This window comes from Mustela nigripes, chromosome X (assembly GCF_022355385.1).
Source record: "Mustela nigripes isolate SB6536 chromosome X, MUSNIG.SB6536, whole genome shotgun sequence".
NCBI lineage: Eukaryota > Metazoa > Chordata > Mammalia > Carnivora > Mustelidae > Mustela > Mustela nigripes.
Window position 1 is genome coordinate 111,198,133 of NC_081575.1, and position 16,512 is coordinate 111,214,644.

Genomic DNA, 16,512 nt, shown 5'->3' on the forward strand with positions numbered 1-16,512 from the left:
GAGACATATAAACTACCACAACTGAACCAGGAAGAAATAGAAAGCCTGAACAGACCCATAACCAGTAAGGAGATTGAAACAGTCATTAAAAATCTCCAAACAAACAAAAGCCCAGGGCCAGACGGCTTCCCGGGGGAATTCTACCAAACATTTAAAGAAGAACTAATTCCTATTCTCCTGAAACTGTTCCAAAAAATAGAAATGGAAGGAAAACTTCCAAACTCATTTTATGAGGCCAGCATCACCTTGATCCCAAAACCAGACAAGGATCCCATCAAAAAAGAGAGCTATAGACCAATATCCTTGATGAACACAGATGCGAAAATACTCAACAAAATACTAGCCAATAGGATTCAACAGTACATTAAAAAGATTATTCACCACGACCAAGTGGGATTTATTCCAGGGCTGCAAGGTTGGTTCAACATCCGCAAATCAGTCAATGTGATACAACACATCAATAAAAGAAAGAACAAGAACCATATGATACTCTCAATAGATGCTGAAAAAGCATTTGACAAAGTACAACATCCCTTCCTGATCAAAACTCTTCAAAGTGTAGGGATAGAGGGCACATACCTCAATATCATCAAAGCCATCTATGAAAAACCCACCGCAAATATCATTCTCAATGGAGAAAAACTGAAAGCTTTTCCGCTAAGGTCAGGAACACGGCAGGGATGTCCATTATCACCACTGCTATTCAACATAGTACTAGAGGTCCTAGCCTCAGCAATCAGACAACAAAAGGAAATTAAAGGCATCCAAATCGGCAAAGAAGAAGTCAAATTATCACTCTTCGCAGATGATATGATACTATATGTGGAAAACCCAAAAGACTCCACTCCAAAACTGCTAGAACTTATACAGGAATTCAGTAAAGTGTCAGGATATAAAATCAATGCACAGAAATCAGTTGCATTTCTCTACACCAACAACAAGACAGAAGAAAGAGAAATTAAGGAGTCAATCCCATTTACAATTGCACCCAAAACCATAAGATACCTAGGAATAAACCTAGCCAAAGAGGCAAAGAATCTATATTCAGAAAACTATAAAGTACTCATGAAAGAAATTGAGGAAGACACAAAGAAATGGAAAAATGTTCCATGCTCCTGGATTAGAAGAATAAATATTGTGAAAATGTCTATGCTACCTAAAGCAATCTACACATTTAATGCAATTCCTATCAAAGTACCATCCATCTTTTTCAAAGAAATGGAACAAATAATCCAAATATTATATGGAACCAGAAAAGACCTTGAATAGCCAAAGGAATATTGAAAAAGAAAGCCAAAGTTGTGTCATCACAATTCCGGACTTCAAGCTCTATTACAAAGCTGTCATCATCAAGACAGCATGGTACTGGCACAAAAACAGACACATAGATCAATGGAACAGAATAGAGAGCCCAGAAATAGACCCTCAACTCTATGGTTAACTAATCTTCAACAAAGCAGGAAAGAATGTCCAATGGAAAAAAGACCTCTTCAATAAATGGTGTTGGGAAAATTGGACAGCCACATGCAGAAAAATGAAATTGGACCGTTTCCTTACACCACACACGAAAATAGACTCAAAATGGATGAAGGACCTCAATGTGAGAAAGGAATCCATCAAAATCCTTGAGAAGAACACAGGCAGCAACCTCTTCGACCTCTGCCGCAGCAACATCTTCCTAGGAACATCGCCAAAGGCAAGGGAAGCAAGGGCAAAAATGAACTATTGGGATTTCATCAAGATCAAAAGCTTTTGCACAGCAAAGGAAACAGTTAACAAAACCAAAAGACAACAGACAGAATGGGAAAAGATATTTGCAAACGACATATCAGATAAAGGGCTAGTGTCCAAAATCTATAAAGAACTTAGCAAACTCAACACCCAAAGAACAAATAATCCAATCAAGAAATGGGCAGAAGACATGTACAGACATTTCTGCAAAGAAAACATCCAGATGGCCAACAGACACATGAAAAAGTGCTCCATATCACTCGGCATCAGGGAAATATAAATCCAAAACAACAAGGAGATATCACCTCACACCAGTCAGAATGGCTAAAATCAACAAGTCAGAAAATGACAGATGCTGGCAAGGATGTGGAGAAAGGGGAACCCTTCTACACTGTTGGTGGGAGTGCAAGCTGGTGCAACCACTCTGGAAAACAGCATGGAGGTTCCTCAAAATGTTGAAAATAGAACTGCCCTATGACCCAGCAATTGCACTACTGGGTATTTACCCTAAAGATACAAACGTAGTGATCCGAAGGGGCACGTGCACCTGAATGTTTATAGCAGCAATGTCGACAATAGCCAAACTATGGAAAGAACCTAGATGTCCATCAACAGATGGAATGGATAAAGAAGATGTGGTATATATACACAATGGAATACTATGCAGCCATCAAAAGAAATGAAATCTTGCCATTTGCAACGACGTGGATGGAACTAGAGGTTATCATGCTTAGCGAAATAAGTCAAGCAGAGAAAAACAGCTATCATATGATCTCCCTGATATAAGGAAGTGGAGATGCAACATGGGGGTTAAGGGGGTAGGAGAAGAATAAATGAAACAAGTTGGTATTGGGAGGGAGACAAACCATAAGTGACTCTTAATCTCACCAAACAAACTGAGGGTTGCTGGGGGGAGGGGGGCTGGGAGAAGGGGGGTGGGATTATGGACATTGGGGAGGGTATGTGCTATGGTGAGTGCTGTGAAGTGTGTAAACCTGGCGATTCACAGACCTGTACCCCTGGGGATAAAAATATATTACATGTTTATAAAAAATAAAAAATTTAAATAAATATTGGCTGAGAACTTCCCAAAACTGGGGAGAGATATAGCTCCAAGTTCATAAAGCTCATAAGGATCACCAAAGTCAGAGACCCTCTTCAAGATTCATTATAGTAAAACTGCCAAAAATCAAAGACTGATCATCTTAAAAGCATCAAGAGAAAAGAAGTCTGTAACTTACAAGTGAACCCCTAAAGATCTCTCAGAATATTTCTCAGCAAGCACCTAGAGACAGGCCAGGATAGAGTGGCATAATATATTCAAAGTGCTAAAAGAAAAAAAAAAGTGCCAACCAAGAACACACTATTTGGCAAAGTAATCCTTCAGAAATGAAGAAGGATTAAACACTTTCCCAGAAAAACACAAGCTGAGTGGGTTCATTAACATTAGACTAGCCTTGCCAAGAAAGGCGGAAAGGAGTTCTTTAAGCTGAAATGAAAGGATGTTAATCAGCAACTTGAAAAAATAAAAAAATACAACATATTGGTAAATATAATTATATAGTAAGATTCAGAATACTCTAATACTTTAATATGTTGGGGTGTTAATCACTTAACTCTATTACAAGGTAAAAGGACAAGAGAATTAAAAATACCTATAGCTATCTGTAAATCAATCAATGTGATACATCACACATTATCAAGAGGAAGGATTAAAAACCCTATGTCTATCTCAAAAGATGCAAAAATCACATCTGACAAAGTACAACATTTATTCATAATAAAGACTCTCAACAAAGTGGGTTTAGAGATAATATACCTTAACATAATAAAGGCCATCTAATGAAAAACCCACAGCTAACATCATACTGAATGGTGAAAAACCAAAAGCATTACCTCTAAGATCAGGAATAAGATGAGGATGTCTACTCTTCCCTCACTACTTTTATTCAACGTAGTACTGGAAATCCTAGTGGCAGCAATCAGACAAGAAAAAGAAATAAAAGGCATCTAAACCAGTAAAAATAAAGTAAAACTACCACTATTTGCAGATGAGGGCACCAGACACAGAAGACCCTAAAGACAGCACCAACAAAACATCAGAATAAGTGAATTCAGTGAAGTTGCAGAATATAAACTTAATATACAGAAACCTCTTCCATTTCTAAATACTAATAATGAAGTAGCAGAAAGAATAATTAAGAAAATAATCCCATTGTCATTTGCATCAGAAAGAATATGTAAGAATAAAATTAACCAAGGAGGTAAAAGACCTATATGCTAAACACCATAAGACACTGATGAAAGAAACTGAAGATGACAAAAACAAATGGAAAAATATTCCATGCTCATGGATTGGGGGAACAAACATTGTTAAAATGTCCATACTACCCAAAGCAATCTACAGATTCAAGGCAATCACTATCAAAATACCAACAGGATTTTTCATAGAACTAGAACAAAGAATCCTAAATTTCACATGGAACCACAAAAGACCTCAAATAGCCAAAGCAAACTTGGGAAAGAAGAACAAAGCTGGAGGTATCACAATCCCAAATTTCAAGATATACTATAAAACTGTAGTAATCAAAACAGTATGGTACTGGCACAAAAAGAGACACATAAATCAACAGAACAGAAGAGAGCCTAGAAATAAACCCACAGTTATAAGGTTAATTAATGGGGTGCCTGGGTGGCTCAGTGGGTTTAAGCCTCTGCCTTCAGCTTAGGTCATGATCCCATGATCCTGGGATCGAGCCCCGCATCGGGCTCTCTGCTCAGCAGGGAGCCTGCTTCCTCTTCTTTCTCTCTGCCTGCCTCTCTGCCTACTTGTGATCTCTGTCAATTAAATAAATAGAATATTTTTTAAAAATAAGGTTAATTAATTTATGACAAAGGAGGCAAGACTATCCAATGGGAAAAAGACAGTCTCTTCAATAAATGGTGTTGGGAAAATTGGACAGCTACATGCCAAAGAATGAAATTGGACTACTTTCTTACACTATACACAAAAATAAATTCAAAGTGGATTAAGACTAAATGTGAGACCTAAAACCATGAAACTTCTAAAAGAAAACAGTAATCTTTTAGATACTAGCCTTAGCAACATCTATGGATATGTCTCCTTAGGAAAGAGAAAAAATACACAAATAAACCAAAAGGACTATACCAAAATACAAAGCTTTTGCACAGCAAAGAAAACCATCAACAAAAAGGCAACCTACTCAATAAGGGAAGATATTCACAAATGATTTATCTGATGAGGGATTAATATTCAAAATATATAAAGAACTTATACAACTCAACACCAAAACAAAACAAAACCCAATCAATTAAAAAATGGGCAGAGAACCTAAATAGGCATTTCAAGTTTCATTATAATAATGAAGACATACAAAGAAGACATGCAAATGATCACCAGACACAAGAAAAGATGCTCAACATCACTAGTTATTGGAGTCAAAATCACAATGAGATATCACCTCACATGTGTCAAAACAGTTATTATCAAAAAGATAAGAAATAACAAATGCTGGTGAGGATATGAAGAAAAGGAACCCTCACACACTGTTAGTGGGAATGTAAACTGGTGCAGCCACTATAGAAAACAGTATAAAGTTTCCTCAAAAAAAGGAAAAAATAGAACCACCATATGATCCAGTAATTTTAATACTCAGTGTTTATCCAAAGAAAATAAAAAACACTAATTTGTAAAGATTTAGGCACCCCTATGTTTACTGCAGCATTATTTAAAACAGCCAAGATACAGAAGCAACCCATACAGAAGCAACCCAAGTTTCTATCAATAGATGAAAGGGTAAAAAAATGTGATACACACCCACACACACACACGCCCACACAAATAGGAATATTACTCAGCCATAAAAAAGAATGAAATCCTACCATTTGCAACAACATGGATGGACCTAGAAGGTACAATGCTAAGTGAAATATGTTGATAGAGAATGACAAATACCATATGATTTCACTTATACGTGGAATTTGAAAAATAAAACAAATGAACAAACAAAAAAAGCAGACTCTTAAATACAAAGAACAAACTGGTGGATGCTAGAGAAGAGTTGAGTGGAAGGATGGGCAAAAAAGATGAAGTGGATTAAGAGGTACAAAATTCCAGTTATAAAATAAGTAATGGAGATGAAAAGCACAGCATAGGGAATATAGTTGATAATATTATAATAACACCGTATGGTGACAGGTGGTGACTACACTTGTGTTAGTGAGCACTGAGTAATCCATAGAATCGCAGGATCACTATTTTATACACCTGAAACTAATATAACATTGTATGTCAACTATACTTCAATAAAAAATAAATAAATAAAAAGCAAATCAGTACCAGATAGGAAAGCAGAGTGCCAAAGGTGCTGGAGACTTGGTATTATGCCCTCTCTGCTCTGTCACATGGTAGCTAAGTGACCACGGGCCAGTCACACAGATTTCAAGGGCCTTGCTATGCCTGTCTGTTGAAGGAGGGTTTCTAAGTTCCCTTAAAGCTCTGAAATTTTATGACTTAGAATCCTAAAAACCAAGAACATAAAACATTAATAGGCACAACACTGGAGCGGCTAGCATCCAGTTAATACCTTGAGGGAAAAAAGTGAGATAATAACTTTTAAAGGATTATTAAATTGTATTAAAGGAATTAATAAAATTAAGGCAATAAAATTATTTTACAAAAGCAGCTACAGCTACAATAATTTGCTAATGGATACCCAATATAAAAAGGTAAAATGTGACATCAAAAACAAAAATGGGGGGAGTAAAAGGATAGGGTTATTATTTGCAATCAAAGTTATCAGCATAAAACAGACAGTTATAGCTATGTTTTATATAAACCTCAAAGTAACCACAAAGCAAAAACCTACAGTAAATTCACAAAAAGGCAAAAAAGATAAAGAGAAGACAAAGCGTACTACTACACAAAACCGATTCACAAAAGAAGGCAGTGAGTGAGGAAGAAAGGAACAAAGGAACTACAAAACAGCCAGAAAACAGTAAGATGACATTAGTTAAGTCCTCACCTATCAATAATTACTTTAAATGTAATGAATTATATTCTCCAGCCAAAATGGCATAAAATGTCTAAAAACAAGACACAACTATATGTTGTCTACAAGAGGCTCACTTCAGCTTCAGGGTCACACACATGGCTCAAAGTGAAGAGATAAAAAAGGGTAATTCATGCAAATGAAAACCAAGAGAGCAGGGTAGCTATATTTAACTCAGAAAAAATAGACATTCAGCCAGAAACTGTAACAAGAGGCAAAGAAGGTCATTATATAGTGTTAAAAGAGTTAATTCACCAAGAAAATATAACAGCTGTAAATATGTATGTAACCAACATCAGAGCACCAAAATACATTAAGCAAATAACAGATCTGAAGGGAGAAATCAATGAATATATCATCCAGACAGAAAATCAATAAGGAAATGTTGAACTTGCGCTATACTTTAGACCAAATGGACCTAAGAGACAGAAAGAACATTCCATCCAACAGCAGCAGAATATATATTCTTGAATACACATGGAACACTCTCCAGGATATATCACAATAGGTCACAAAACAAGCCCTAAGAAACTTTAAAAGACTGAAATCAAACCAAATCATCTTTTCCAAACACAGTGTTATGAAAGTAGAAATCAACTAATACGAAGAAAGCTGAAAAATTCACAAATATGTGGAAATTAACACACTCCTGAATAACCAATAGGCCAAAGAAGAAATTAAAAACTATCTTGAAATAAATGAAAATGGAAACACAACATACCAAAACAAATGACCAACAGGTATGTAAAAAGATGCCCAATCTCCAAGGAAATGTAAATCACCAAGGAAATGTAAATTAAAACCACAATGAGGGGCACCGGCTGGCTCAGCGGGAGAGCATGCAACTCTTGATCTCAGGGCTGTGAATTTAAGCCCCACATTGGGTGTGACGCCTACTTTAAAAAAATACACACACACTACAATGCAGTATCACTTCACACCTGGCTATTATCAAAAAGGTAAGAGATAAGTGTTGCCAAAAATGTGGAGAAAAGGGAATCCCTGTGCCCTGTTGGTAGGGAGGTAAGTTGGTGCAGGCACCATGGAAAATAACATGGAGAAAAAAAAAAAAACTACCAAATGATCCACCAATCCCACTTCTAGGTATCCAAATGAAATAAAAATCAGCATCTCAAAGGAATATCTGCACTCCCACGTTCACTGCAGTATTATTTACAACAGCCAAGCCAAGGCAACATTAGTATCTGTCTACAGATGAATGAATAAAGACGGAGTACATACATACAATGGTGTACTATTCAGCCATAAGGAAGAAGGAAATCAGAAATCCTATCATTTGTGACACGGATAGACCTTGTGGGAACTATGCCAAGGGAAATAAGTCAGACAAAGAAAGGCAAATACTGCGCGATATCACCTGTGTGTGGAAGTAAAAAAGCCAAATTCACAGAAACAGAAAGTAGAATGGAAGTTGCCAGGGGCTGGACGGGAAATGGAGAGATATTAACCAAGGGTGCAAAGTTCCAGTTATAAGATGATTAACTTCTAGGGATCTAATGTACAACACGGTGACTACAGTTGGCAATACTGTATGACATACTTGAAAGTTGCCAAGAGAGTAAATCTTAAATGTTCTCACTACATAAAAGAATTGGTAATTATGTGAGGTGACAAAGGTATTAACAATACTTTGACAATCATATTGCAATATGTAAATGTATCAAATTAATATGTTGTATAACTATACACAGTGTTATATGTCAATTATATCTCAATAACACTGAAAAAAATACAACTACCAAACATGATCCAGCTTCTGGGTATATCTCCAAAGGAATTAAAATCAGTATGTTGAAGAGATATCTGTACTCTCATGTACACTGTAGCATTATTCACAATAGCCAAGATATGGAAGGAACCTAAATGTCCACCAATGGACAAATTGATAAAGAAAATGTATATACATACAATGGAATATTATTCAGCCTTTAAAAAGAAAGAAATTCAGCCATTTGCAACAACATAGATAAAACTTGGAGGACATTAATAAGCCAGACACAGAAGGACAAATGCTAAGCGACACCACTCATATGAGGAATCTACAACAGTCAAACTCATAGAAGGAGAGTACAGAATGGTGATTGTCAGGGGCTGGGGGAAATGCGGAAGTACTATTCAAACAGTACAAAGGTTCAGTTATACAGAATGAGTAAGGCCTAGAGATCTACTATATCTCATAGTTCCAATTAATTTTACTATAGTGTATAATTAAAAAGTTGCCAAGAGAGTAGATCTTATGTTAAGTGTTCTTGTCACATACACAAAAGAATAATAATGAAATGATAATAATAAGAATAGGAATAAGAATAAGAATAAATAAAGAGAGGAAAGGAAACTTTTAGATGTGAATACTTTTATGGCATAACTTGTGGTGATGGGTCCACGGATATATAATTACCTTCCAACTGTATGTATCACACTGCATACATTAAATATGCATCGGCTTTTGTGTGTCAGTTATACCTCAATGAAGTGGTTTAAAAAAGCAATTTAAGACCTAAATTCAAAAGCTAAAACAATAATACCTTTAAAAGAAAACATAGGAGACTATCTTCATAATTTAGATGTAGGCAGTTTCCTTATACAGGAAGAAAATAGGAACCATAAGAGGAAAAAAATCCGATAAATTAGACTTTACAAAAATTTTTAAAAGTCTGTTCTTGAAAAGATATAGTTACGAAAATGAAAGACTGGAAGAAAACGTTTATAAAACATCTCTGACAAAGGACTAGTAACCAAGATAATATAAAAAACATCTACTTACAATGCCACCAAAAAAGACTAAAAAAATTTTTTAAATGGCCAGATATACTGAATAGACACTTCATAAAATAAAATATATGAAAGGAAAATAATTGTAATAAAAATGCTGACCAAAATTAAGCATCAAGGAGATGCAAAATAAAAACTGAATTACCACAGGATCAACTAAAATTATAAAAGACCACCACCAAATGGAGGCAAGGATGTGGAACTACAGGAACTCTCAGTCTAGTGGGAGGAGTACAAAATGCTAAAACCACTTTGGGAAAAGCTCCAGCAATTTCCTTCCTTTTTTTTTTTTTTTAAAGATTTTATTTATTTATTTGATGGGCGGGGTGGGGAAGAGAGAGAGAGAGAAAGCACATGCACAAGTCGGGGGCGCAGCAGAGGGAGAAGGAAAAGCAGGCTCTCCACTGAGCTCGATCCCAGGACCCTGGGGATCATGGCCTGAGCCAAAGGCAGTCACTTAATCAACTGAGCCACCCAGGTACCCCAAGCTCTAGCAGTTTCTAACAAAACTAATCACATATGTTCAGCACATTACCTACTAATCCGAACCTTGGGTACTTCCCCAAGAGAAATGAGGACATATTTCCACATGAAGACTTATTCAAAAACGTGGTTTTCTTCAAAATAGACAAAAACTGGCAACAGCTCCAGTGTGTATTAATGTGTATTAATAGAAGTGTGTATGAATAGAAGAACTGACCATGAAATTGCAACATACTCACCCAATGGAATACTATCCAGCAGTAAAAAGAAACGGATTACTGACACATGCTGTATCAATGAAGTTCAAAAATGTAATACTAAGTGAAATAAGCTTTACATAAAAGTTTATGTTACAGAACACCATTTATAGAGAGTTTCAGAATAAATAAAACTATGGCATAACAAAGTAAGAACAGTGGTTGCCTCCGTGCACGTGGGGGCAGGAACTGACAAGGAAGGAGCATGAGGCAGCCTCGGAGGGTGGTGGTAGTGCTCTATATCTCAATAGTAGGGGTTTGGGTTCCATAAGTACATGCATTTGTAAAAACTTAGCAAATGGCACACTTAAGATCTGTACATTCACTATATGTAAAACATAACATCAGAAAAATCTGTAAATATACTGAACACTAGTTAATGATCTACACATTGCAACATTTAGGGGATGCATACAGATGTCTGCAATTTACTGAAAAACATGTTAAAAATAAGGTAGACTGATGAACAGAGGAGTAGATATGTGATAAAACAAGCATAGTAAAATGTTAAAAGAGGTGGCCATAAAAGTATTTACCGTAGGATTCTTTCACCTTTCTTGTATACTTAAAAATGTTCCTACTAAAATATCAGGGCAAAGGCGGAATAATAAAAGAGAAACTGAAGAAGGAAGAAATAGCCCTGAGTGCTAAGGGAGAGGCACCAGGAAGGAGGGAAGGAGGGGAGAGGGAGGCAGTGAAAGGAATATGAAAAAATACAGTAGTCCAAATCCAGTGAGAACAGCCGTATCAGAGGAGGCAATGGCCAATTGTGTAGAATTCTCCTGAAAAGTCAAGTAACACCAAAACAGGCCCGTTGGATTTGGTTGCCGGAAGGGCGTGAATGGAGGCGAGCGAAGCCGCACTGAAGTGGAGAGAGAGAAAGCTGTCGGTGAGGAAAGACAGGAAATGAAAACAACTCCTAAGCAACCTAGCCGTGGAAGAGAAAAGAGAGAGTGGGCTGCAGTTGAAGAAGGATGTGACGTCAAGATCCCGGACAGTACTGGAACACGTTTATGTGGACAGGAATGATGCAGGAGAGCATCGGTGGATGCGGTAGGTAGAACTGTGTCCTCCAGTATGATACACTTAAGTCCTAACCCTCAGCACCTGTAAATATGACCTCATAGAGAAACAGGACCTTTGTGGATGTAATTAAAATGAGGTTACACTAAATTTGGGGGGGCCTTGATTCAATGACTGGTGTCCCTATAAGAAGAGGACACAATAAGAAAAGGAATTTGGACACAGACACAGAGAGCCCCAGAGAGAATACCATGTGACAGTGGAGACAGATATTGGAATGACACATCTGGAAGCCGAGGAACGTCTGGGACTGCCAGCCACTACCAGAAGCTGGGAAGACAAAAAGAAGGATTCTCCCCTAGAGCCTTCAGAGAGAGCCCATGGCTCTGCCGACACCTTGATTTTGGACTTCTAGTCTCCAGAGTTGTGAGAAGTGATTTCTGGTACTTTTAGCCACCAAGGTTGTAGTACTTCGTTACGGCAGTCCTGGAAAACTAACACAGGGGAGAGGAATGGGGAAGAGGAAGAGGTGGTAAGGAGAGGGTGATGTTCTTGCGAAGGTGAAAAAGAACCATTTGCCTGCAGGAGGGGGTGGGCCTTTGACAGTATCAGGGCTACCCTCTTCCACCTAAGTAAGTAGCCCATCATTCAGAGAGGACCTCAACAATCAAAGGCTTGTCCGGAAGCTTTCGGCAATGAAGAACGCTTCAGACAGCCTTTGTGACAGACTCTCTGTCCTAATCACTGATACACAATATGCAGGTGCACATTCAAGTGACTAGGCTTCCCCTAAACATACAAGAACCAACCCATGAAACTGAAGCGCAGCAAGTCTCTGCCTTCCAAAAGAGGTTTGCCAACAAAGACGCCAGTCTTACCAATAGGAATGGAACCAGGTGCTCGGCCAATGGTCCAAACAAAACCACCAGAAAAAAAAAGCCTGGTAATCCAATTTTGGAAAGCTCCTTACCTTGAGCTGCTGCTGGAGTTCACTGTTCAGCCGGGCCAGCACTGCATTCGCCTCTTTATTTTTGCGGATAGCAGTCTGAATCGCCTTCTTCTGTTTGGAAGACTGTCTATAAAAAAGTACAAACAGTTCACCGAAATAGAACTCAAGGGTCCAGACCCTTGCGGGTCAGAACACCCTGACTCGTGTGAAGTGCTCAATGAGGGACTAATGCCACAGGCTCCAAAAAGAAAATCGTATATTCACAGGCAGGCGGGCAGGCACCAAACGAAACACATTTGTCGGGATGAATTATTTACACCTGAAGTAGTTCCCATTTTATAACTTGAAAGAAAAGCTGTGAATTGGACCTTTTCAAACTTCGCATTCCATTTATTCCAAGACATTTTAATAAGTATTTCTTCCTGACAAACCACATTAACTAGAATGCCCTTTTCATGTAAGCCTTAATGGCATTTAAAAGACCTGTAGGTGGCCCCTGTGGACAAGTCTGAAGGAAATGAATAGAAGAACATTCTCGTTAGGAAAAATCCCACAAAACTTGGCCGTCCTATATAACTCTCCTTCATTTCTTTATTATTAGGCATGACTGCTTGAGTGTGTGTGTGTGTGTGTGTGTGTGTGTGTGTGTACATGCTCATGCATGTGCATACACCAGCATACATCTGTGGCACTTGAGAAAATGTTTTAATAACATTATTCCCAAATTAAGTCAATAGTAAATTCACAGAACACGTCTAACTAGGGTGACCGTCTGCTCCACTTTGCCCATTACAGTCTCTGCTTACACGGTATGACTGGCCCGAATTATTCTACAGTTGGGACGATAAATCAACATGACGGTATAACCTACAGTCTCATATCCCACAGCAAAATAGACTGAATTCTTAGAGCAAAAGGGCAACTTAAGTTCCCCTAGGAAAACAGACATATGTGCAATCAGTGAGAGGTAGCTTCTACGCCAGGGCAACTTAACCAGAATGTCCAGTGACCACTGCGGAGATCTGATTAATATTCACTGAGCACATACACTATGCTACCCACTCTGCTAATCTGCAGAAGGCATACTCCCTTCCCAAAGAAGTTGAAAGATTAATTTCTTCATCCATAAAGAAGCAGGGAATAGGCTTTAAAATCTACTTTTAGAAAGATAAGGACTGGATTTCCAGTCTCAGGACAATGTGAAGTAGACACACTTCTCTCTACCCCACCAAGTAAAGTTAAAATCCTGGACATAATACATAAGACAAACATAACATTACTCTAAAAAGTGGAGTGAGGAAGGCAAACCAGCCAGGGAACTCAGTACCCAGAGAAACAGATAGCAGTGAACTCTCTGGGTTTTCTTTTTTGCTTCATATATCCCAGACTGGACGGTGGAAAAGTCAGCAATCCATAAGCATCAATAAGGGCAGACAATAAAAAGTCTCCCCCCAGCTAAATCCTGCTCTCTCTAGCCAAATGACTTCGAAAAGGGCAGCCTAGAAAGACATAAATTAGACACAATATCCCTCTGGGACACAGAGCCAAAATCTTTAACAAAATATTAGCAAATAGAATTTAGCAATGTATTAAAAACGTATACACCATGACCAAGAGAGCTTTATTCCAGAGATTCAAGGCTGATTCAATAATCAAAAGTCAATCAGTGCAATCTACCATCCTAACAGGTAAAAGAAAAAAAAATCAGATAACTATATCAACTGATATAGAAAAATTACCTGATGAAACTCAATACCCATTCATGATAAAAAAAAAATTCTCAGAAAACTAGGAATAGAGGCCCACTTGTTCAACTTGATGAAGAACTTCTACAAAAAAAAAAAAAAAAAAAAAAAAAAACTATACAGAAGACATAAAACAAAATAAAAAACTGAATGCTTTCCCTCTAAGACGAGGAACAAAGCAAGGATTTCTAGTTTCATTACTGTTTTCAACACAGTGCTAGAAGTCCAAGCCAACACAGTAATGCAAGAAAAGGAAATAAAAGGCACACATATTGAAAAGAATGAAACTGTCCCCATCTGCAGATGACATGATGGCCTACAAAGGAAACTCCAAGGAATCTATAAAAAAAATTCTCTGAACTAATAAATGATTTCAGCAAGAATAGGAATGAGTTTGGAGGAGAGAAGATTAATGTACAAAAATCAAAAGAATGGGGGTACCTAGGGTGACTCAGTCAGTTAAGCATCCAACTCTTGATTTCAGCTCATATCATGATCTCTACGTTGTGGGATCAAGCCCTGTGTCAGGCTCTGCACTCAGTATAGAGTCTGCTTGTCCCTCTTCCTCTGCTCCTCTCTCTCAAATAAATAATTTAAACAAAATCAATAGGGGCGCCTTGGTGGCTCACTGGCTTAAAGTCTCTGCCTTCAACTCAGGTCATGATCCCAGGGTCCTGGGAGGGAGCCCCACATCAGACTCCTTGCTCAGCAGGGAACCTGCTTCCTCCTCTCTCTTTCTGCCTGCGTCTCTGCCTACCTGTGATCTCTGTCTTTCAGATAAATAAATAAAATCTTTTTTAAAAAAAACAAGTATTTTTAAAAAATCAATAGAATTTTGATACACTAACACTGAATACTTGGGGGAAAAAATAAAAAATACAGTATCATTTACAAAGCTTCAAACTGAAGTTCTTAGATATATCAAAACATACACAAGATTTACATGCTGAAAACTATAAAACAGTAATGAAAAGGGTCAAAATAAATAAGTATTTATCATGTTCATGGATTGAATGACTCAACATAGTAAAGATGTCAACTCTCCTCAGACTGACATAAAGGTTTAACACAATTCTTTTTTTCTAATTTTTAAAGATTATTTATTTATTTGAGAGAGAAAGAGACATGCAAGAGAGTACAAGCCAGAGTGGGGTGCAGAGGGAGAGGGAGAAGCAGGCTCCCCACGGAGCAGGGAGCCAGACGTGGGACTCATTCCCAGGACCCTGGGATCATGACCTGAGCTGAAAGCAGATGATTAACTGACTGAGCCACCCAGGTGCTCCAAAGGTTTAGCACAATTTGTATCAATATCTCAGCAAGATTTTTTTGTAGATCTAGACAAAACTGTTCTAAAATTTATATGGAAAGTCGGAGGAATCAGAATATCTAAAAAATTCTGAAAAATCATAAAAAAGTGGGAGAGATAGAAGATATTTTATTATATAGTTATAGTAATCAAGTAACTAAAATGAAGGCAGTAATCAAGACCGGGTGGTATTGGCAGAGGGAAAAACACATCAATCAGTGGAATAGAATAGAGAACCCAGAAACATACACTAGTACAAACAACTCACTTTTGACAGAGGTGCAAAAGCAAGTGAATGGAGGAAGAATAGCCTTTTCTTTGTCTTTAAGATTTATTTATTTATTTTTAGAGAGAGAGCATGCCTGACTGGGGGAGGGGCAGAGGGAGAGAATCTTTCAAGCAGCCCTAACCCCACCGCTGAGTGCGGAGTCAGGAGCCTGATGCAGGGCTCAATCCCACAGCTCATGAGATCATGACTGGAGCCAAAACCAAGAGTCAGACATCCAACCATGCCACCCAGGTGCCCCAAGAATAACCTTTTCAACCAACAGCACTGAAGCAATTCAATATCCATAGGCCAAGAACACTGATACAAACCTATCTTACATAAAATGATACAAAATGCATCAAGCAACTTGAATATAAAATGCAAAATTATAAAACTTTTAGGAGAAAACATAAGAGAAAATCTTCAAGATCTAGGGCTTGTTCATGAAGAGTTTTTAGATGTAACAACAAAAGCACAATCCATAAAAGATTAAAAAAATCAGTAAGTTGGACTTCTTCAAAATTTTAAAAACTTTGGTATTGCAAACGAGTGTTAAGAGGATGAAATGACAGGCTCCAGACTAAGAGAAAATATTTGCAAACCACATTCCTGGCAATTGATAGGCACTTAAAATATATAAAAAGAACTCTCAAATCTCAACAGCAAAAAACTAATTCAATTAGAAAACGGGCAAAGGACATGAAGAGACATGTTACCAAAGAGGAGACATGATGGCAAATAAACACATGAAAGGACACTCAATTTCATTAGCCATTAGGGAAATGCAAATGAAGACCACAAAAGGATAGAACTACCCACCTATTTGAACAGCTGAAATAAAAAAAAAACCAGTGACAATACCAGATGCTGGTGGGGATGTGGAGA

At 37.7% G+C, this 16,512-nt stretch overlaps 1 protein-coding gene across 4 annotated transcripts in view; it reads right to left on the reverse strand.

Moving 5' to 3' along the window:
- Positions 1–16,512, reverse strand: part of REPS2 (RALBP1 associated Eps domain containing 2) — a 166,983-nt gene that overhangs the window by 17,617 nt on the left and 132,854 nt on the right. For all 4 annotated transcript variants that reach the window (XM_059384641.1, XM_059384640.1, XM_059384642.1 and 1 more), the window contains one exon: positions 12,330–12,435. In XM_059384641.1, coding sequence (XP_059240624.1) covers positions 12,330–12,435 — 106 coding nt within the window. The remainder of the gene's footprint in view (positions 1–12,329; positions 12,436–16,512) is intronic.